The 24,800-nt window shown below is 37.1% G+C and overlaps 1 protein-coding gene across 6 annotated transcripts in view; it reads right to left on the bottom strand.

The window, feature by feature from the left end:
* tbc1d32 (TBC1 domain family, member 32) overlaps positions 1-24,800 on the bottom strand; it is a 76,573-nt gene that overhangs the window by 8,211 nt on the left and 43,562 nt on the right. For 5 of the 6 annotated variants that reach the window (XM_028604741.1, XM_028604740.1, XM_028604744.1 and 2 more), the window contains 5 exons: positions 22,833-22,916; positions 11,842-11,911; positions 8,771-8,886; positions 5,947-6,101; positions 4,610-4,750 (listed from right to left, as the gene is read on the bottom strand). In XM_028604741.1, coding sequence (XP_028460542.1) covers positions 4,610-4,750; positions 5,947-6,101; positions 8,771-8,886; positions 11,842-11,911; positions 22,833-22,916 — 566 coding nt within the window. The remainder of the gene's footprint in view (positions 1-4,609; positions 4,751-5,946; positions 6,102-8,770; positions 8,887-11,841; positions 11,912-22,832; positions 22,917-24,800) is intronic. The other variant, XM_028604742.1, reaches the window with a different exon arrangement.

The raw sequence follows: 24,800 nt of genomic DNA, 5'->3' as shown, positions 1-24,800 counted from the left end.
ATGTAAACAAAACCATGATAAAGTACAGTTTAAAACCAGTTAATTATGACCCAACAAAGGGGAATAAGTACATGCAGAGAAGACAGGGCTGTGCAAATTGGAAAAGATAATTGATGTGTAAGAACTCAGAAGTCAATTATAAAAACAATAACAAAGACTTAGTACAGCAGAGTAACCCAACCGTCAATAGGTTTTTGATGTTATTTAATACAATACAAACTGCTGAAGTGAAGGAGAGCTATTCCAGAGCCTCCGGACCACAATGGCAAAGTCATAGTATGTCGAAAAAACTTCATAAAAAAGTCATAGTATAGTATGTTGAAAAAAAAAGCCATAGTATAGTACTTAAAAAACTTAAACTAAAAAAACACAAATGTGAGGTACAATAACAAGCAAAACAAAGCTAAAGGCTGCTTTCCAAAAGTCATAGTATGTCATAAAAATGTCATAATAAAGTCAAAGTATAGTATGTCATGAAAAAATTCATAGTATAGTATGTCATAAAAAGTCATAGTATAGTATGTCAAAAAAATCATTAAAAGTATAGTATGTCATGAAAAAGTCATTGTATAGTATGTCATAAAAGTCATAAAAAAGTCAAAGTAGTAGTTACAAAAAAAATATATATAAATTTTAGTGAGAATCTCACTAAAAAGAACATGTGAACCTCATTTAATTGTGGCGCTTCAGGAACAGTCAGGTTTAACAAAGTTGTAGGTATCATCCTCTAGGAACCACAAATGTGTGTACAAAATTCCATTGCCATCTATCAAATACCTGTTGAAATATTTCAGTCTGAACCAACTTGGTGATGGTACCATGCCCAGAGCCATGCCATTAGAGTGGCTTATAAAAGATGTACAAAGACATGTACAGTTTTCTGCATTCTAAGAGTACAGCCTCACAGGGGAAGCAGCGTTTGATAATTGTGTCATGTCAGAAGAATCTACCCTCTTTTTCTGGCTGACCTCTGCTGTTCCTGATTATGATTTGACTACATCAGTAGCTTTGAGTCTTACAGAGCTTCACACCCTCCTATCTAATTCTTCCAAACAGACAACAAACTGCACTCACTGCGTTCTAACTGTCATGCCAATAATTAGCCACTGTGTTCACTAACGACACAAGTCTGCTCAAGCATACAAACAAGCTCCACTTACGCTCCATAAACATTAGATTATTATTATCGCCCCCTCCTCAGCTACTCTATTGAAAATACTGACATCCTAATTTGTGTGTTGTAATGAAAACAGGGAATGACTGTTGTTTTCAAACCCTCAGGCAGAAAAACAAGTACACATACAGTACAGCACTTTCTGTGACTATAAATCCCTTCAAGGTCCTTACATGAGCAGCTCTTTTTTATGAAAGCAGTGAAATGTGCTTTTTTCTGTTGTTAGTGTTCCTTTGAGCCAAACAGAGTGCAAAGGTGAGTGTGACTGTATTCTCACAGTATTTTTCACTTCATTTTCCTTCTGCCATAAACTTCCAGAGCTATTATTAATCTGTGCAGGTCAGGTTACATTGGCCGGCTCACCGAGATATCACAGTCTGCCTCTGGGTGTCACACTAAATGTTCCACAGCAGAGATGAGTAATAATTCAATGTTATTGTCCGTAGACTTTCGGTTTGATCTTATAGTGATATGATCATATGTCATTTTTTTAAGATTCTTCTGCCCAAAGGTATAATTTCAAGCAAATACTGTACACATGAAAAGCTATAAAAACTAATTTATGAAGTTTTTGTTTCATTACACGTAAAAACAGTAGAACACATTTATTTGCACTGAACATTAACTTAATATAAATGTGAATAAATTTGACATATTGCAACATACATACAACATGATACTATAATTCTATTCCAATGTCATATTCATCGCTTGATATTGCCATATTACCGAGCAGTATTTCGTGGCTGTTGACACCATGATGTACAGATACTTCAAAGTTTCAGTGTGTAGGATTTAGCGGCGAGGTTGGGGATTGCAACCAACTGAAACTTGTACCGTATGTCAAATGTGTAGAACTACAGTACGACTGCCGACACGTACAGCGGGAATTGCCCTCTTTAGTGTTTTTTGGTTGTCTAGACCATTTTTTACCCAACTGTACAATGTCAAGGACCCCTACACTGACACAAAACAGACCACGGACCCCCATATGAAAAAAATTTGTCCCAGGGGCACCCCATCTGATTGGATTTTTCTTGTAGTGTACGAAACCCATGACCTAAATAATTTAATCTATACTTTTTATTGATCCCCAGTGGGCAAATTACAATTTACACTCTGTTTGTTCAAAATCACTACACACATGCTCAGGACCTATTCATGCACAAATGGAGAGATGTCAGAGTGAGCAAGCTGCCTGTGCTGGACCAGCGCCCTGAGCAGTTGGAGGGGTACGGTGCCTTGCTTAAGAGCACCTTGGCAGTGCCCAGGAGGTGAACTGGCATCTCTCTAGCTACCAATCCACACTCCGTACATTGGTCCGTACGGGGACTTGAATCAGCGACCCAGAGGCGGTGCAACATGGCAGACTCCGTGGAAGAGGACTTGCTCCGTAAGTAAATATAAACGGCTAATTCTAAGTTAACAAAAACAATGATTCTTATCTTCAGGTGATTATACACCAATGAAAACATAGCTATTAATATTATATTTAATTTCTGCCAATAGATCGCCCTAAATCCTACACACTAGACATTTAAAGCTGCACTACATTCACATATCAGCCACTCAAGTATATTCTCTATTTTATATCATAAATTGAATCTCTTTGGGTTTTGGACAACACAATTACAGATGTTACCTTGGACTTGCATATTGAGAACAGAATCAGCAGATTAATTAATAATGAAAATAATTGCTAGTTGCAGTGGGTGAATTTTAACTGCAATTTTGCATCCACACACAACCTCTACTGTACAAATGTCAAGAGGTGTATAATGCTTTATTTGCCACTGCTGCTTTCAAAAGGCTTTCAAAGCTCAAACTATTGGAATATATATGTCCATTTCTGACAGAAGAATCTCTGCCCATTATTGCCTTGAAGAGCAAAGAGATGAGCTGAATGTTAATGTTTTACTCCACCCTGGAGACGACGAGTTCTGATCTTTGATGCAAATGCGGCGAGTCTTATAAGCGCCCCTGCTGCCGTACATTAGGTAAGCCTCAACTGTCAACCGCTGACAGGATCAAACACAAGAGGATTCAAGGTGAAAAAACTTTTTTTCTACCTTGTTGTTTGAGAGAGAGAGAGTCTGTGTCAAAAGAATCAAGTGTAGAGGAGCAAAGATCTAACTTAAATTCAACCGCTCGGTTTAAAAAAGAAAAAACATTCAATGTCAAAACTGCATTTTGGTATTCCAAAGTCAAGTGAAGTCAAAGCAGGATATAAAGGGAAGTCATTCACAGGGCAGGTGTGGTTCTAAAGGCTTTTAACACTGTTTTGGGTCTCTCGCTGACATCATTAATGAAATATTCCACAACAGTGACAACACCTAAATGAGCTGCTGGCTCTTTGGGTGTTTATGGTGAAGAAATGACTATGCAGAATATTTTGAATCAAGCCAATATAATCCAAACTACGTTCCTCTTTTCATTTTTTCCACCAGTAGTCAGGACTGTCCATTAACATACTCTTAATGGAGAGTCCTAACTTAATGGCTGAGATGATATCTTACGAAAAGTTATGCACAATTTTTCATGTGTTATCCTGCAAATGTCCAGCAACACGAGCCAAGAGTGCGCCTGCCTAAGCCCCTGCTGTGGCAAACCTGTTTAGGCAACGACTTGGTTAGGTTAAGGAAAAGATAGTGGTTAAGTTTGTTACGTAAGAAAAGCAAGGTTGGTTACACTTTACTTGAAGGTATCTACATAAGAGTGACATGATACTGTCATGAATGTGTCAAACATTATAAACAAGTCATAAACGTTTATGACATAACGCTTCGGTCATTAAGTGTCATTCGTTTTTTGTCATGACAAGTTAGGGTTAGAGTTAGGGTTCATGTGTCATGACACTGTCATGTGTTCATGTCACTCTAATGTAGATACCTTCAAGTAAAGTAAGTAATTAGAATAAGAATTAAATATTTAATTTAAACTCAATGTCTATTGGATAGACAAACCATTGTCTGCAAAGCTTCATCTGTCTGACTTTAATTTTCGGTGTTCCTGTGAATTTACATTATCACATCTGAATATCAATATTCCATTTTCAATATTTAGCAAATAAAAAGTAGCTCTGTTTTAAACACCCACGCATAAAGTAATGAATTAAGTAGAAGAACTAAACCTCAAATTAGTATTGACAGTGATAGCCACTGTGTTGTAGTTGGACAAAGGGAGCGCTACAAAGAGAAACTCAAACTTCAATAACATTCAAATAAATACAAGTCACACAGCCTATTAAATGATCTGTGGCAAAAGCATTGCAAAAATGTGTGACTGCATACATCCTATCATTCTGTGATTTTGGAAAAACATCTATTCATTCATAAGAAAATGTCCAATGAGGATCAGTTTTATTCTTTGAGACAATCTCGCATTAGTTAGCTTTACTGTAAGTGAACCGTTAGTCTCCGTCTCTACGGATCTTACCTGTGACGGGGTAAAACCAGATATCCTGAAGGCGGAGTGGGCCAGAGGAACTTCAGCTTTCAGCAGCATCTCCACATAGTGAGCTGTACACCAGTAAACAGGAGGGATTCCTGATTCAGCTAATTCCACAGGAACATGGACCTGTCATGACAAACACAAGCCGTTTTAGCTCTCTTAGTCTCAGAACATTTTTAGAGTTAAAGTAAAGCTATATATCTGTAAATAATGTCCAATTGTGCTTCCAAAAAACATCAATTACAAGCTCCTTGTTTTGTATTCAGTGCTAATATAGGAGATAAAAACAGCCTTAAATACTTTTATTAGCTTCTATTTTGAGTAATGGAAACAGCATGTGGCTTTGTGCTCACATACAGGTGTGTGTGTGTAAGCCCACATTGCATCCTAAGGTTGTTGCTGCCTCTTAATTATTTGCGCCCTTTCTGTTTTCCGTGATATTGAAAAAATAAACAAAATCGACCACGTTGAGTAGTTGGAGGCTAACTTTACTGACTGCATCAAACACACAGAGCACGTAACACACATTCAGACAAATCCAATTGAGCTGTATTGACTTTGACGAGAGAAGACAAGATGACAGAGGTTGGAATAATGATAGCAAAACGTCACTCCTGCAATTTCCAATGATTGAAAACACACTTCATTTTAGACTTCTTCCGCTCCCTTGAATTCCTTTTACACTGTTTCTCCTTTTCCCCTCATTCATCTCTTTCAGTCGTCTTCCTCCGAGTACTCCTCATCTTCATTTTTCAGATGAGTAAAAAAACATCCTGTTTGTTTTTTAAAACATTATGACCGTCAAACTGAAAGCCATTATGTGAAAAATGTTAGGATTCATCATCGTCATTATTTATTAATGTTTTGTTGACATGCTTAGATAAGACGGACGTCAAAACAGTTTGGAGGCAGGTTTCAAACGGATATGTTAATCTTTTTTTAGTATAAAAAAAAAAAACGTTGCATGAACAGCACCTACGCCTTGGCAGAGAGCTTACTATTCTTACTAATTTAGCACTTACATGAACACTTCTTAGCCCACATTTACATGAAGTGACTTTTCTTTTCAAAGCAATCTCAAACGGTCTCCTGTGCTGCTGCACTATGAATGAACTCTTCATAAACCAAGCCAGTAACAATATATGAAAGCTGAAGAATGCTAGTAGGATAATGCATGACTAGTGGGAAATAGAGGCTTTCAAATTTCAGGTTTGCTGCCATTTGATGCTTCTAAAGTGCTCAATTATTGCATGTTCAAATCCTAACTATTGTACCTTAGAATCCGCTGCACTGTAGTTGTTTTTGACTGCTGTTATACTCACAGAGGCATGTATCCTTGCTGGCCAGATGAATGCAGAGGTAAGCAGAGAGGACAAGTTGAGTAGCAAACTCAGAGACCGGTCCATGTCTCCAGCCATGATGAGGAACACTGTAGAGGTCAGCCAGTCATGGCCTGGATAACCATCCTGAAGAGTGACTGGAGGGCAGAGTTAAAGATCCAAAGGATGGATGGAATAGATACTCAGACTCCCAGCAATGCTACACAACACCTTAGATTAGTTCTGCAACATGTAAGTGGTCCATTGATAATAAATGGGACAGATACACGTGTTTATCTTGCCTTCAAATGAGCCTTCTGTAACAAATTTAAATGGTAACAGCTTTAATGAAGAAAAAATACCAATTTGCATGTGGAAATAAATCTGAATAAAGTATAATTAATGATCTACAGAGCTGTACATCAGTGCAGCATACAAAGTGACTTGATATTTTCTGGCAACAGCAGGGGGTGTTGAATTAATTCAAACACCAGGATTAGTTACACAAATATTATCAAAGCTGAAATTCATTGACTTTGTTTATATTTTAAAGGATTTGTAAAGATCCTGTTTAGGGGTCCCAAGAAACGGATGTCCCAAGCTTTATGTTGTGTTAAATAAAGCATTACGCTAATACCACTTTACTGTCAACAGACACCACGGAGTGTCAACCACAGAGCGAATAATGCTGTGACAGTCAATTAACCCTGATACACCAGACCATTATCTCATAACTCTCAAAACAGCCTCCTACAGTTAAGACTGCTAAGATCCAGTTCTCTGCCGGCTGTATCACTTTGTGAATTAATAAAATGAAAAACAGACTGATTCAGGCCTATCTGCATGGCTAGTAGTAAGTAGTTTGATTTTGGTGTACGAGGAGTCAAGCGGGGATCCTGTGAGATATCCAGCCAATATGAATAATTTACTACAAGGTCTCCCAGGTGGCAGCTCTCCATTGTGAACACCACATTACATCAGCAATGACGAGAATACAAACTAATATGATTCGAAACTCCAGGGTCACACCACAATCAGACAACACAACAGAGCTTTCTCGAGTGATTCATAAGGGCTCTGGAGCATTTACTCTTCATGCTCATTTTCATTTAGACATTTTATAATTTAATTTGCTGGAAGCAAATAGCTGTCCTGTTCTTTTCCAGGAGAACTGTAGAGCAAATAGTCGGGAGTGAGAACGCAATCTGACTCAACTCCATAAAACAGCCCCAGGCTATCGACTAGTCCTGCTTTTTGTGTCTTTCTGCTGATTTGCTGCATTTAAATAATGTAAACATTTAGCTTTTGTTAAGGTAGAATGCATGCAATAATATTTCATAGGCAATTTGCCCTTAAAACATTCACTGGATAAAATGTAATGGCATGTAAATTATGCTTTACTTAGAAATTAATCAGGTTACAATGTCCTCACATTTAAGCGTAAATGGTAAAATGTGAGGACATTGCAACATGTATGAGTTAACCACTTTAATCAGCCCTCAGTAACAAACACACCCAGCTAAATACTACTTAATGCTCTTTGAAACTGATTGACAGACAAGTACTATTTGTAGTACGCTCTTTCAAGGCATCATTTTGAATGATAATGAATTATAAATAAAGCAGAGCCGGGAAAAGAAAAAAAGCATTTTGATCTACCATTACTCAAACTAAAAATATTGAACAACAACTTCTCCTCCTCTCTGCAATTGGTGCTTTATTTTGCATTTCCTTACTTTAACTGAAAGACTATTTATTTCTGTGGTTCTGGCTAATTTTAAGACATAAGGATTTCTTTAATGCACTAAAATCAAACCTTTGAATTTAAAACTGTGGACTTTCTTATCAATATAGTGTATATATTATGCACTACAGTTTGTACCTGGTGAAGCCTTTGGAATCTTATCACTACTCAGAACCATTGTGGTAAATCTGCATACAGCTAAATTACCATATAATCGATCAGCATTATAGATCTTCACTTCTATCTATCATATTAGCTGAAATGTCAGGGTGATCTCAGTATTACAAGGAACATGTCAGTCTGTTTTATATATGTGAAGACTATCTCAACTCAGTGGTTTCATGTTCAATTGTCCACATACAAAAAGGAAATTTTCTAAAGGAGAGAGGAGGCCTATCAGTTGCTATTTGGGACAAAAGGAGGCTGAACTGTTCACTGAGACACAGATGGAGTAAGATCATCTGTATTGTGTTGATCAGACAGAGATGGACACTATCAGTCCCTCGTCCCTCTCAAAGTGAAACTAGTGAAGTTATTAACCTAACGCCGCGGCCACACACACACACACACACACACACACACACACACACACACACACACACACACACACACACACACCTGTTGAATTAGAGTAAAGATATTGTATATAAAATGGAAATAAAGCCTACGTATGTGAGTGTATTATTTGCATCTACAATAGCTGTATTAAAGCATCACTCCCACTTAAACCTACTGCTCTCTTTATTTTTTAGAATACTGTAAAATTTGTTATTTTATTTAGGGTGTCTCATCTTTAGATGGATGTATTTCTTTGTATTTGTTTTTACAAAAAGACTAACATTACACATTTCTTGGTTCCCCTTTGTGTTGCAAACGTATTTAGTTAAAAGTTTTAGTTATTAAAATTATTTTAGTATTTTATATTGCTGTCAGGAAATGTTATGTAAAATGTTTAAATAAAAAGTAAAAAATATATATATATTTTAGTATATAAAAAACTGTGTAGCCCAAAAAAAATATGTAAAAAGGGGTTAATTTTAAGTCAGTCTTTACGATTGCAGATGTGGAGTCTACTGAGGATACTGAGTTCTGAAGCCATTTTAACTCTCTGTGTAGACAGGAAAATCTTAATGTGCTTCATCAGCGGCGTCAGATCGTTCACGGCATCTTCTGTCAGAAGCTTGAGGTAGCTGCCGTACCTGTAGATAAAAGACAAAACAGAAATAATGTACATCTTACATGTACCTGTCAATCCTTAATGGGTTTGTTTGTAGTGGATATTTGGTATTTTATCACAGCCAAAGGTCGTCTGGCATATATTCCTGTTACAAGTTCAGCTGTTAAACTACATCACGTCGCTATTGCTCATTGCAACCAAAACCATGCACGTTTTTCTTACTATATCTGAAAAAGAAAACATACTTGATACACTTTCATTTCTTAGGGCTATTATTTTTCTATTAATTCCAATAATCCTCTTCTTGTACTCATGACACATCACATGATAGTCACACAACACAATTAGTAACAAATAGACAAAGACATACTGAGGCGTCAGGCAAATATACAGAAGTACTCATCAAAATTGAATTCAACAAGTCCAATATGGTGAGACTAAACTCTGCAAGTCTGACACATGTCTAAGACAAAGATTCATTATAAATTCATGTCTAACAACTTTTAATCCTATAAGACAGTGCTTTGTGGCTAACACTCACACACATTTTTCTGTTTGTACAGAAAAAGTAAACTTTTCAGCTGGAAAGCTCCATTCAGGTAGCCTTGTGAGACCGTCCTGATCTCGCAAGCTCCAGTTTTCTACTCGCAGATCAGTCTGGCATCTTGAGATAGAGAAAATTTGGAGCCGTTCGCCAAACGACCGACCAATCCGCGTTGGTTTTGAGGTGGGTTTAGGTGTGACGCAACGAGAAGTGACTGTTAGTCTAAACAACATGGCAGCTTCCAAGGATGAGATGAGTGTAGCTATCGCGCAACTTTTATCCGAATTAGAAAGCATTCCTTCATTGGAAGATGAGCAAAAAACGGCACTGGAGGCTTTTCTCGGAGGAAAAGATGTTTTTGCTCTTCTCCCGACTGGTTTCGGTAAGAGTTTGATCTGATTGATTGATTTGGCCCGTCTATCACCAACATAAGTGGTGATAGACACATGGTTTATCCAATCAGCTAACCAGTATTTTCGCCCCTTCCCCGGAAAAGTTCCCAGATGGATATGCTGAGCAAATGCGAAGCAATCCATCTGGCGGAGTCAGGTTACCATTCAGGGCAGGTGTCGAGCAAAGAGGTAAATATCCACTATATAATGTAGCAGCGGCGTGTCATTTAGTCTAGAAAGGAGCAATGTCAGTAACACAAGTCAGAGGGCCTACTTATGGGAAAATAAAGAAAAGACTAAGTATTATGCACACTGCTGGAGAACTCTTACACACCATCAACATGGTGGGGGTCTAATGCTACTGTAATGGCAGAAGGGAAGGCAATAATTCCTATATATGGCTGCATGTATTTCTGGAGAAAAAAAAAAAAAGGTGTGGACAGGTGCGCTTTCAGGTCCTCAGAAGGACACATTTTTGTGAGTTGTAGTCTTTACACAATTTTGTAGTTTGTTTTTTAGTTTGTAGTTTGTATTTTGTTGTTGAACTTCTTTTCAATCTTCTATCTGCAGAAAGAGTTCCTCTATTTCTTCAGCAATGGCCTTCTCCCTTTTTAGCTTTGGTGCACATTTGCAGATGCAGAAAGAACCCCTTTTCTCTGTGACTCCGAGGGATGGAAACCAATACCTGGGGCCAGATGCAAAAGCCATTTGACAAAAAACATGCACACACCATTTCACACATGTAAACTAGTACTTATAAAAAAAAAGTATTAAGAACATGCTAAGATTTTTTTATAAACTAAGCTCTATGTAATATGGAAATGGAAAACTAAGGCGGGAGACTGAATCTAATATGCTATGTTAGGGAGCAGGCTCTCAGGTGAGCTCAGAGTGAAATTGCTTGCGTTAAGTTTATGATTGAATTGACCTATATTGGAAGTTTTAGAGGTAGTTTAAATATAGGTTAATGTGGGAGCATTGTGGCTCTGTGACGAATGCATGTGTAGCCTCAGGAAACTCAAATCAACGGAGAAAAATTGAGGTCAGAATTACTGAAGTTCAGGAAAGATTTTAAAATGACTTACAGCTTAGGGAAACGATTGGAAAGAGACCTGTGACGCATCTCAGAAACAAACAGCAAACACTAATTTAAAGCTACTCCAATATAATTGGCTGATGCAGAGATACAAGACTCCTGTCAAATTGAATAAATACAACAGTGATATACCTGACCTTTGTTGTAAATGCAATTTTTGCACTGTGTCTGGGAGTGTGACAAAATTAAAACATTCTGGAGGGAGGTGATCAAAAAAACTATGTTCATCTTGTCTGTGAACATTCCACTTGACCCCAAGATGATATTGCTGCACCTGTATATTCTTGGGCTTTCAGATTAAGATTTGTTGGATACAAATCTAAATCTGAAAGCCCAAGAATATAAATGTATCAATTTCGCTATACTACAGGCAAAAAGGACTATAGCTCTCATCTGGAAGGAAATTGAGGCACCTACAATTGGTGCTTGGATCAAGAATATGGCACAATGGAGAGATTAACGTTTAAATTAAAAAGCAAATTGGGGTAGTATGAGAAAATCTGGAAACCATTTGACCACTATATTAAAAAAGGAGACAGAGGTGAGCTTCTACAGAGGGAAAATGCGGGACAGGATCCCTAAATGGATACCTAAATTGAAATAAGTAGTAAACCCCAGTAGAGGAAAGGACTGAGGCATGTCTTCGAGGGTGATAGCAAAGGTGCAATTGTGGTTTGTTTTTGTATTTGTGCGTATCGTGGCTTTGCTGGAGGTGCCATTGTTCTGTGCTGTCATATAGTTTGCTTTTTGTTTTGTTTTTTTGGCTCTTGTGGTGCTGCAGATGTTGGGAGAGAGATTTTGCAGTTACTTAAATGACGCTTACAGTTCAGGGAGCTTGAGAGTTTGTACACAGCAGGTTTCTCTTCTAACCAGGTTACTGCTGTCAGGAGGTTGTCTAATTAAATACAGGTTTATAGCTATAGAAAATCACTTTACTGTACATACCTGAGACAGGTGTCGATTCCCAGCTGCTCCACGGATGATAATACAGCACTCTTCACGCTCTTCTCCTCTGCTTTAAAACAAGACAATTAAAATGGAGAGGACGTTATTACCAGGCAAGGCAATACCCAGAGAGGGGATATGGCTGGAGTTTTTAGGGGAAAACACTCCCTAGACATCACTAACTGGCTGCGTTACGACCATGGAGAATGAAAAAACATGACAACGTATCATGACTTGCTACTTTCAAGGGACTACAGATGTGATGTGTCTAGGTAATTTCGTAGTTGGCAGTTTTACAGCGGTTGCTTGCAATTTAATTGTGATGTTTGTGAGGCAGCATGGCATCAAGGTGACTTGGGTAATTTCACTAACAGTCACTAACTTCACAGCAGCATTTTAATAGTTTAGTGCAGCAGAGTCATAACTGATTTTAGATGTGCGGTGGAGTTTTGGTAGAAAATACGGTATGAAATCTTTAGCCCTGTGAGAAAGCGCTTTATCTCAGGACTCAGGAGCGAGATACCAGCAGCTGAAAATACTGCAGCAGGGCAGCTTTAGATCTACATGCCACAGCTTTGTACAGATTGTTGAGTTATCCGTCTCACCAGCTGCTCTCATGGGCTGTTACTTAGCACCATTAAGTGTGCAGAATCATAAAAATATATTAGTTTTTAGAGTTTCAGTTGTAATTGTGTGGAGAGAGTGATGAAAGAAGCAATAACTGCGGGAGGACTGATATTTTGTTTTGGAAGACGTTTCCACTGCTTCCTGGCTTTGGGGAAAAACAATATTATTACATTTGTGCTAATGGATCCCCTGCTTCAGACAGTTTGTGGTAAGATGATGAGAAGGTTTCGACAATTAATAGAAGAAGTATAATCCAGACAGCACCAGAGTCAGGGAAAACTTCAAATCCAATTTACAGACTAATGGTGAATAAATATGACAAGGAAATGATAATATGGTTGCTGTAATCTACATATCGAAGTGATAATTCAACATTGTTACTATTGAGAAATCAGAGCTATGCAATGTGGATGAATTACAGGACATCAAATCTTGTATTAATTGATAGAAAATAGCTTGTGATGGGGGCATGAAGCAGGGCCAGAAGAACTCTCACCCTTCTCTCCTCACATTAACATTTCAAAAAACCTCTTGCTAGCGGCAATTACTGTCTAATGGAGATGAATGCTCTTGTGCTGTATTTATTCCCCCCCCCATCCCCAGTCCTCTCTCCTCCTGTCTCTTCAGTATTCTGCCACCGGAGTCTATTTTACAGTTTGTAATAACTATAATCAAAACCATTTCACTTTTGTTACTAAGATCGAATGTATCTTTGACATTAGTTGTAACAATTTAGGATGAGCACACAATCTACGAGGAGGCAAATGTGTCCAGCCTTAAAAGTAAATATGAAATTGAGAATGCAGAAAATTGTAATTTTTTTTCTGATGAAGACTGTGTGACAAAACAACAAGAAGAGTAAGTGGACTTTGAGTCAACCGCTATTGAGGACTGAATCGTTGAATGAAAAATTACATCATCCTCCAATGTCAGAGGATGAAATCCAAGTTGTATTGTGAAAAAGCTGAAAATATGGACTTACTAGTGGTTTTGTTTTTTTTGTAAAATATTGGATAATTTAGATTTTAGCCACAACTAGGAACTATTTTTTTTTAAAGAGTTCACAAGGTTTGGAAGCAGTGGTTTAATCTTTAACAATCCACTGTATTTTTATATAATATCTGAATTTGAAATGTATAGCTGTTACAATATACAATATTTCCATCAGAAATGTAGTGGAGTAAAAGTATAAGTTTGCATAAAATGGAAATACTTTAGTAACTTACAAGGGCCCCGGCATTGTCTAAGTACAACCATTTCAACAGGCTTCTGGCACAGAAACAGCTTTTTAAGAAGGCTGTTGTTCAACTAAACTCAACTAGTTGACTGCTAACTGCTCTCTCTTCATGCATTAGAGCTTGATGATGCTACTGAAACAATAACTGATTATATAGAATTCTGCTTCGACAATGTGGTAGATAAGAACATTTTTAATTTATTTAATTTTAATAAAACCTACATTACAAAAGAGATTAAAAACTGCATGAATCGTAAAAAGCAAGCCCTCAGAAATAAAGACAAGACAGCAGTTGTTCAAAAAGAGGTTGTTCAAAAAGAGCTCAAACAGCTTCTCAGAAATACAAACGGCAAACATAGACAAACCATGGAAAACAGTATACAAACATCAAATACTAAAAAAACTGTGAGCTACTATGAAATCAGTCACTAACATGAACCCTCCAAAAAAAAACTTATCATGATGGATGAACTACAAAGGGCAAATGAGCTGAATGACTTTTTCCTGAGGTTTGAGTCAGAACATTTCTCCGAGGAGCTGGACAGTGTGTGTCAATCTTTGCCTGATAATGATTACACCCGCTGGTTGGAAGTGGATCCACCCAGCGTTCAGCGCCTCTTTAAAAAGGTGTGTACCAACAAGTCAACAGACCCAGATGGACTACCAGCTTTTCTGCTCAAAAACTGTGCAGAGGAACTAATAACAGCATGGTGTCCCAACAGTCTCTGGACATGCACACCATTCCAGCTTCATGGAAGAAATCCATCACAACACCAGTCCCTAAAAAGCCCTCTGCCACACTGAATAATGAATTTCATCCCATAGCTTTGACTTCTATTGTAATGAAATGCCTTGAGACATTTGTAGTGTCCCAGATTAAGGCAGAGGTTGAGCCTGTGTTAAACACGTGGCGATCTGCCTATAAACATGAACGCAGTACAGAAGATGCCATCCTCTGCATTTCACATCTTACTTCTAAACACCTTGAGGATACAAAAGCCTATTCTAGAATATTATTTATTGATTTCAGTTCATAACCCTATCTGCTTTTAAAGAAACTAAATGATATGCATGTTAACCCTGCCCTGTTTAAATGGTTTTACTCTTTTTTTTTAACTAACAGGACCCAACAAGTGAAAGTCAATGGCACGCTGTCAGAGGTCAAACATAGCAACACTGGGTTCCCACAGGGTTCTGTGGTATCACCCATACTTTTCACATTGTACACTAATGACTGCAGGAAAGTTCACCCAAATAATTATATTATAAAATTTGAGGACGATACAGCAATTTTGAGCCTTCTCCAGAAGGACATAAACACTTCTGTGTACCACGATAAATAGACACCTTTATCAAGTGGTGTGACACCAACCATCTTATCTTAAATGTCACAAAAACACAGATGGTCTTTGACCCAAGGCAAGTGATTGACCATGAGCCAGTCGTCATCAAAAATCAGGAAATCATCCAGGTAACGTTTTACAAATATTTAGGTGTCCACATAGACAATCTTCTCTGCTGGAAAACACACATTGACTACCTGTGCAATAGACTGCAGCAGAGATTATACTTTTTAAGGCGACAGACTGTATGGAGTAAACAGCCAGATCATGCTCATTGGCAATTCTGGAGAGCATCATCAGATATGGAATCACAGCATGGTTTGGCAACTTAATAGTGGAGCTGAAAAGCAGGCTGGTCAGCACACACAAGACAGCTATGAGGATAATAGGGAGGAAAGAGTACAAGCCCATGCAGAGCCTGTACGAGCAAGCTGTTTGAAAACAAGCCGAAAGAATCACTGCAGACTCTCTACACCCTCTCTTTCCTGAATATGAACTTCTGCCATCAGGAAGAAGATTCTGTGTGCCGAGATGCAAAACAGACATCGTTATCGTTTATCCCAACGTCCATCAAGCTGCTGAACTCTACACTTTTTTCTCTTCGCACTTTAATTATTACAGTTAATTCTTAGGATGTTGTGTTGTCTGTGCCGTCATGTGTGTCCTTTTATGTCTTAGAATGCTTCGTTGATCTCATGTTTATGTTGTTTTTTTCTGTTACACGTTTATGTTGTTAAGCAACAGATTGTAGCACTATGTCCAAGACAAATTTCCCCTTGGGGACAATAAAGTGTATTCTATTCTATTCTGCATGTAATGTTTTTTTTTTTAATAGTGTAAAGTATTTAAATGACTGCTTCTTTAAAAGATGCCGTATGTACAGTATGTTTACACCACATTATCATGCCTTTTAAAACAATTTTAAAACTATCATCTGTCACTGTGAAACATTACACAATTCTTCATATTTCTCTTTTTTTATCTTGGAATGACATTATTATTACTTGTATTTAAGTATGCTTTTCAATAAAGTTGAATTAAACAACTTGTGTTTTTCAGGTATTTCTTGCTCTGTGGCTGGCTAAAATACAGAAGAGAAGGTGTATTAACCAAAAGCAGAATGTGATGAGAAAATCTATTTAAATGAGGATTAATTTGAGAAAGGATAGATCTCCGCCTGAGCTATGAAGATGTAACAGTCGCACAAAAAGGTGCTCCCACTTTGTTTCCAGCCAACCAATTTCAACAGGCAGCTGAAATAAATGAGATTGCTGGACAGCTGCCTTCAGGAGTCAGGGCCATGAAGGGTGAGAAGATACAACTCAGAACAATGAACTAAAGGGGGTTACTACTTGCCAAATGAGTCTGCTCTCTCTTTACAATGGGAGCACTCAAGTAGGGCAGAGTGGCTGAGACTAGTCAACGTCAATCAATCAATGTGCACGTGCACGCGCACACACACACACACGCACACAAACAGTGTGTGTGTATGAGTATGAAATATAAAGAAAACCAGAGAACCTTAATTTTAAAGCAATGAAGCGATGCAGAGACAATGGCCAATATGGCAATTCCATAACTGATTCTTGATGTGATGCTGGAGCAGAGGGTGCAAAACAGTTTTCAGCTTCTATGCAACTGTACTGACCGAAGGATTTTCTGCCAAGCTACAACATGTCTGACCAAAACCAACTGCTCAGATGACACTATTCGTTACACAATTTTATAACAAGTGTTTGCTCTTGTCAAAGATTATTTACTTCGAGTTATTTTGTTCCATGTCTTTCCCAAAACTAGTGATGCATAGCTGTTATATGGTACATGTGAATCACAATGACTCTACTCAAAAACGTGTTTTGCTTAACTTAACTACTGTGCAGAATGATGTGTAGAGTTTGACGCTAGAAAGCGGTTTTCACATTTACCTGCTAAAGAGGGAAAGTTTCTCTGTGCTCTTAAGACGGAGTTTAACATGAGCATGATTTTGTGACATCCCAACTAGTTTGGAAGCCAATCATTGTCCAGGATACAACTTAAGTGTGATGTGGAAATTGAAAACCTCTAGTGCACACTGACTACAGTACAGTGAAAGTGGATTAAACAATATGCTAACTTTCGCCACCTCAGTAAAGATTCTTGAAACGCAAACCCCAAAACAAAAACAGGTTTCAGGGCAACATGAGCATCTTTGAATTTTCCAACTCCTTGAATGCAAATTAACTTAATTTTTTAAATAAATTAGTTCAAACACTTCTCCGAGTTCAAACAAAAGTTAAAACAAAACAAAAATAAAGTGCCCCACTGGATTAGCTATAGCTACCAAATCACCTGCTTATTTTTCTGCAGTAATAAAAAAAATGTATATGGCATGATTCCAACGGTTAAATTAACAAAAAATTCCTGAAAAGCTTCGATTGCTTTTTTTTTTTTTAAATCGTTGCTACCACCAAGCTAGCTGCCTGTATCTGCAAATTTGTTATACTCATTTACATATTTTCTGCATGGCAGGTTGAAGAAATAACTTTTCTTCAAGAATCTTTATAGACAGAAAAACAATATAATTTAGTTTCAGATAAATTATGCATGCCTTTCAAAAGCACTCTGGTATTACAATCTTTCTAAGTGCACAAGTTTATGGTTTAAAAATGTGTCACATTTTCCTGCTCTGTTGGCTTGACGTTTTATACCGGATTCTTTTTATTTTTCAAGTCTGTGCATCCATCCTGTATCTTGTGTACCCTGCTAACATGGTCACATGCATTGAGAATTAAGGATACAACTCTTTATTAGACTGGTCAAACAAATTCTTACCAATGTGGGAGGAGCAGGCCCTATAAGTGTTTGACAATACAATTATGTAAATGAGTGTGACTGATTTCTAAAAACTTGAGTATTCAAAAAATGAATGTCATAAGTGGAAAAATCAACAACTTTGAAGTTTGTGAGTGAACATAGATAAATAAATCATCAAAACAAACTCAGAATTACAATTCTCCATCAGTGTGGCCTCAGAGGAGACATGCTTCTGTACTGATGAAAGACATCCAATACACTGTGGGGAAATATTTCATTTTTTAATGGAAAAAGACTGGCTGACAAGTCTTTCTCCTTATTCAATATAAAACATAAGTAAAAGCAGACTGAACACATTCTACATACACTATTTGATAACCATTATTCATTATTTAGACCATATTCAGAAACACTACAGACACATGCTGCCTTTCATTCGCTGTCTTCTTGCCACAAATGATTGACAACAAATTATTTCACTCTCGTCCATTATCTACCCTTCTTCAGGGACATTTGTCTAAATATCTAAATATAGTCTTATAAGGCTAAATAAATTCTTCACCCAATTTCAAAAACCTGCATTACAGCTTATACTTATATACCATGACCATGAAACATTTTCTTTTTTGATGAAGTTGAGAGGTATCCATTTAAATTTCAAAAAGGACACAAACATAGTTCAAGGCTACAGTTTAGCTGCGTTTCTAAATTAGTATACAAAGTTTATTATGTACATTCTATCAAACCACAGGTAACCACAGCAGCAATACTTACTCATATTTGGAGCAAACTTCTAGACACATTGAGGTGTACTTGAGGTCAGTTTTTTTAAATTGAGGTTTAAAACTATTCTGTTTGCCACTGCCTTTTATTAGATTTAATTTGGAGCAACTAATAATATATGACTGGAAGGCCCCTGATGCTCCCTCTGTGAATTTAGCGAGCTTGGTCATTTGGCAGCACTGGAAAAGCTGTCTGTCAGACTTGAACAAGGTAGACCTTGACATGCTTTTTTATGATTAACATTTTTATTTTTATTTATTTAAAAAACTCACAACTCACAACATGAACACATCCTTTTCCTTCCTAATTACGAGCCCTAATGGTAGTTGGACTCTCTTAACCTGCATCTCATTGTATACCATTTTTGTTTTTAGTAAATCATTGTTGTTTGTTACTATTTAGCTTTCGTTTGCACTGCTAATACTCTCTCATGCCTCCCTTTCTCCTATAAGTGTACTTTATTCAATAAAATTATCCTTTCAAAAGGGTTGTTCTCAAGAACTGTTTAAGAATTGTTTTGTCTTTGCATTGTGTTGGTGTTTACTGTACATTGTGTTTGTTGAATGTGGCATCTTTAAAAAATTATTTTAAAAAAATCTAACAAAAAAAAGATTTAATTTGGAGTTATTTAATTACATTTTGCACTTCCGTACAGGTTTGTTTACTTCTGTTTATTCAGTTTTATTCTTTTGACCTTATCTTCAGCTTCTATTTTAAATCCTACATGTGTTTTATATAGCCTTGTCTTTTACGTCTTGTCCTCACATCGCACTTTTTACTCATTTAAATAGAATAAAGGATTTGATTTAATGTAATATTTTAAAGTTGCCTGGGACGAGAGTAAAAACTCAAAATATAATCTAACACCAAGCTTTTTGTAATGAAACGGAATCTATCTAAATGCTTTCTGGCATGGTTGATAGTTGATATTTTGAAAAGAGTGAAAATGTAATATAATACATAAATTACATCAGGCATGACAAGTAACTAACGCTTTAATCACTGTTCAAATGGGTTATATTACCAATGTGTAGGAAACAAGCTATTACCATAGGAAACACATTTGCATAAAATTCCATTATATTGTAAAAGCGAGTCGGGTTTAATGTGTTTGAGTAGCATAATAATTACTGGAAGGCCTTTACTGCTGAGGAAGGTGCTTTGGTAGAAAGACATATAGATGCAATACTTACAGTGATGCTAATAGTTGTTGGCTGTGGAGAAAGGTCTGGCAATGCAAAACTACTAAATAACCTACAAGAACAGGTGAGGAAAAAACCTGGATTTACGTGCTGCCTCAAAACCTTAGACAATGTGTCATCCTTGCAAAATGCAGAGCGAGGAGCTTTACTACAATCCTGATTATTATTACTAAGGAAGAGCTATTTGTTGTTACATCCCAGGCTTAGTACTGCGTTTTCACCTTTTACCATAAGATGCAGGTTGCAACATATAACTCAATGTGACACTTAAATTAACCATTCACAATCCTAACTACCTCCTACAGCATACGGTATACATGTGTGTCTGTTCATTTCTAAGTAATTGAGTCTGGGAGAAGCAGATGAACAGATGACACCGATTTGCTTATTTTATCTACAGCCATCATAGTGTTCTACTTTTTTCCACCACTTCTGCTCTTTGCTGTAGTTTTTGTCGCTGTAAACCTCTTCCCTTTTCATCTACATAAATGCATTAAAATTGCACTTGACTCTCTGGCTGATCTCTGCACTTGGGTTCATCCCCTGCAGCAGCAGCATCATAATTGATAATATTACTAATCAGTGCTAGATGGTTGCACAGACAACAAAACATTATTTAAGCATAGGTACATAGCACCGTTGATTCAATTCAAACGTCATTTTCATTATTTCCAGTGATGCATTGATTTGAAAACATACAGTACTGTATGTTTTAAATCTGCAATTATTTAAACTAATATGACAGGTATCATATTAAACTTGATTAAACAAAAAGGGCTTATTCCATTTATTCAGGAAACACTATTTGGGAGTATTTAGGAGGGGATTTGTTGCTGCATGAACACTACGTTTTCTTGTTATTATTACTTACAAATAGTTATTCAGGTGAAGAACATGATGTTACCATAGTCTGTTTTCACTGTGCGTTTGTAAAAAAAAAAAAAAAAAAAAAAAAAAAAAAAGTAAAATAAGAGAAATATGCAATTAGCACTTCAGTTTGCAAGACTTTTGGGTTATTCACTAATTAGCTGCTTTTATTTCTCGCCGCAATCAGTCTGATCAGGTTGTTTAGCCCGCCGGCTAACAAACAAGCCAACCTACTGAAATCATTCACTCGTTTGATATGGGAAACATAACACATTTTAACCTGGGGTGAAATACTGCTCTGAAAATGAGGAAAATAGTTTCCACGTTCCTTACCCCCATCTGGCAGCCGACAGGGACTGTCCCGGACGTACACAAGACAGCACAACAATATTCAGAGCCTTCAACACCTCCAGAGAACTCCCATCCACCCCTGGATTGTACCAGCTATTCATAAATCCATCACTACATTGTCCTTCCTAAGTTCTTAGTAACTACAGTGATTTACTAAATCAGGTCGCATCATTACAACTTCAGAAATGTCTCAGCTAGTATTGATTTTAAAAATGTGTAAATCTGTTACTAGGAAACATCTGTAGTGCTGTCCAATGAAGAGCAATCAACTATGTAAGCAGGAAATCTGTCATAAGCTTTTACATTTACAAAAGATATAGCTTTGGTAAATTAAAGTTTTTTTTATTTATGTCTGTACAAAGTATTTATACAATAGGGCTGGATGATTAATTGAAAATTTATCGACATCGAAATTCTGAAGCTCTTATCGACGTATTTTTCCCATGACAATAATTTCGATCATTTATTCCTGTTGATAGGCCTAATTTCTCCTTAAAAACATTCTCCCGCGTGTGTTGTCACAAGACTTTGCCCATTGTCATCTGCATGGAAAGCATAATGGAGGATAACTCAAACACCGAGTCTGAGTCAACTGAGCAACTTGTGCCCAAAAAAACGCAGTGTCTGAAGTCTGGAAAAATTTTGGCTTCAGAAAAGACGTGATTAATTATCGTTCATTTATCGTTATCGAGGTAAAATGTGCAATCAATCGTGATTTTAGGTCATATCGTGCAGCCCTATTATACAGTTAGGAAAACTATCCGATTAAGCTAAACTAACTGACGTTATTTACTCACTTAGTCAAATATAATTGGCATAACATTTTATATTTGAGGGGGTTTTTTTATGTTTATTTTTGTCAAATGTAATTTAAAATCTTTATCATATTTCAGGTCAGATATGTCGAACATATTCCATATTACGTAAATATTTATTAATGTTATTATTTAGTCATGCTTAAAACTCCACTTGAGAAATTCTAATGTTAGAATTAGGCTAACTTTTATAACTTGGTGGTGCATCTGTCTCCTGGCACTGTTGAGCTTTTTGCCTACCTCAGTGACTTCCACCAGAGAGGTCAAAAACACTTCACCACAGTATTCCAACTTTGTAGCAGCTCAAAAATCGCTCCAGTGAACAGTCTCATCCCCCTGCTGAAAATTGCCTGGCCCTTTTCTAAGGAATCGGACTATTTCCCCCAGGCTACAGTCTTGAAGGTCATGTCATGTTAAGTCAAATACATTCATATTGCCCAAAATCACAAATTTGTCTCAGAGGGCTTTAGATTCTGTATGGACACCTTCTATTCTTAGACACTCAGTTGGGGCCCTCTTCTAGACAATCCCAGTACACCCTTACTGCACATTTGGGTTTACCGTGTCAGGTTGCCGCAACAACATATTCCCAGAGTAACAGTGGCAATACATTCCACCAAAATAAGGCGTTGGCACACTATATACTGTACGTATGTATGTATATATTAGAACTACAGTAAGGTAAAGTGTATGTAATGTAGAATTAAAGATAAAGATCATGTCAGACTACATTGTAAATTACAATGTATAGGCTAAAACCATAGAACTATTAAATGATCCTTTTACCCAAAGAATATCTTATTTAATTTTCATTCCCCAGAAAGTAAGTAACAAGAACAGGGGGAAAAACAGATTTATGTCCAATTTACAAGGATCCTGGCTTACTTCACTGACCCACAGGATACCCTTTATTTATTTTGCTTGGACTAAATTGTCAAGAAGAAAACTGAATGTATTGCTCTTCTCCACTGACCTTTGTACTGAGCCGGAGAGAAGAAGCAGTCTGTGGCAGAGTTCGAAAGATGGGCCACAACCTTTTCCAGAAGGTCAGCCAGCACTGAGGAGAAAAAAAAGACACATATATTAAATGTATGCTAGTGCAGCTTCAATAAACCTTGAGAAAATACAATTAATGTAGGCAAATACTGTACATCAGCCTACAGTACATCCTTAATTTCAACTATTTACTGTACAGAATGTGGAAAACATCCTGTTATATGCATTATTAGGCAGCCCAGTTACCGTGTAAGTGGTTTGGAAAGACTTTTCAGTGAACCATACACAGTATGCATGTTTAATGTAGCAATATCCTGAGTTATTTGCATAAAAGAAAGGCCAAAAGGGTCACTAGTCATAGATAGTTCAGAAATGAAGCAGCATTAAATCTAGGAAGGATGAGTATCTGACACAGAAGGTCATGGTTCAGCTGCAAAAACACATGTACAATAACACCATCAGTACACTTTGCAAATGCATCCGCTCGTATCCATTTACAGCTTCACTGCCCCTGACTGTCCCTGAGTAAACCCTTACAACACTGCTTTTAGTGTCATATCACACTGCCGTCCAAAGAAACCACCCACAGTCACTGAAGATCTAATTGTGGAAATAAAGAAGGAACACTGAGTGATGAGGCTTCTTGTAAAGGTAATACAGATCATACAACTCTACAACAACACAGTATGTTATTTTATACCTTTATCGTTTGCTTTAATGAGTATTTGAAGTAAACTTATCTGTGTGAATTCCTTGCCATTGACTGCACTCCACTGACTCTATCTAGCATATAAAGTAGCTTACCAATTTGGTAGCTTGATTTCACAGTAAGTATCACTAATTTAACTTCATATTTGCATTACTTAAAGTGGCTATATGTAACTTTCAGTTTGTGTTGATTCTAGCGGCTGCTTTGGATAAAAGTGGCAGTGTTTTTTACCACACCTGCTGTCGTAAAGCTCTTTACGGTGCTGTATTGCCCACTGTATATTACTGAGGTAGCTTTACGGGCGAGGTCAAATAGTTGCGATGAATGTTTTTCTTAGACAGAAAATCCTTCATTTACAATAAAATAAGTTACAGATGCATCGCTGCATTTCCAGTGTTGCATACGGTAACTTAGCCTACTTTGGATGTATCGTGAGCTAAACCGGGTAACGTTATCAGTGTCACTGTGTCACGAGCCAAAGCATTAAGAGTTTGTTGTAGCAACCAACATAATAATAACTTATATAGCGCATTTCATGAATCCCACAGACGCTTTACACAAGTACAGGGGGACAAGGAAAAAGAAAATAGTATAGTAGGCCTAATAATAAAACGTCCGCTAAATGGAAGGGGGACGTACTTTAATGTTGGCCACTGACGTACAATCACATTGCGCATTGTAAAGTTATTTTGAATGAAATAGACATAACATACCTGATGGCCAATTCGGGATGGGTTTTGAATCATTTACAATCCCGTAATGGTCTCCATCTGTAAAAGCCTAACCAAGTTGACTCGCATTTCGCCTGTCGTCCTTCACTTTCCCTTTCAGCTTTTAGTTTTTCGTTTAATTTCCTTTTTTCCTGTGATAGTCCTGCCCCAGTATCAACCAGAACTACAACAGATAACTAAAATAACATTAAAATACAATAAGGCCTATATAAAGAAATCTCCTGCTACCTTTTACCTAGCTAGATACAATAACACAGGCTTTTTCGGTGTTACAAAGAAATCTGTGACCCGTCAGAACGTGTGCTCTGTAGCGCCGTCTACCTGTCGCAAATCATAATGTGACTTTGCAGGGAAAAATAACAGACCCGGTTATTTAAGATCATTGTATGAAAAATGAGAGCTTTAGAAACTCTATGTAAAAAAGTTACATAGAGTCACTTTAAAATAGCTGTATTCATCACTAAATTAATGTTTTAAGTATACTACTGAATCCTACACCAAACAT

This window comes from Perca flavescens, chromosome 18, assembly GCF_004354835.1.
Source record: "Perca flavescens isolate YP-PL-M2 chromosome 18, PFLA_1.0, whole genome shotgun sequence".
In the NCBI taxonomy this organism is placed as follows: domain Eukaryota; kingdom Metazoa; phylum Chordata; class Actinopteri; order Perciformes; family Percidae; genus Perca; species Perca flavescens.
This window is presented reverse-complemented; position numbering and strand designations above follow the sequence as displayed.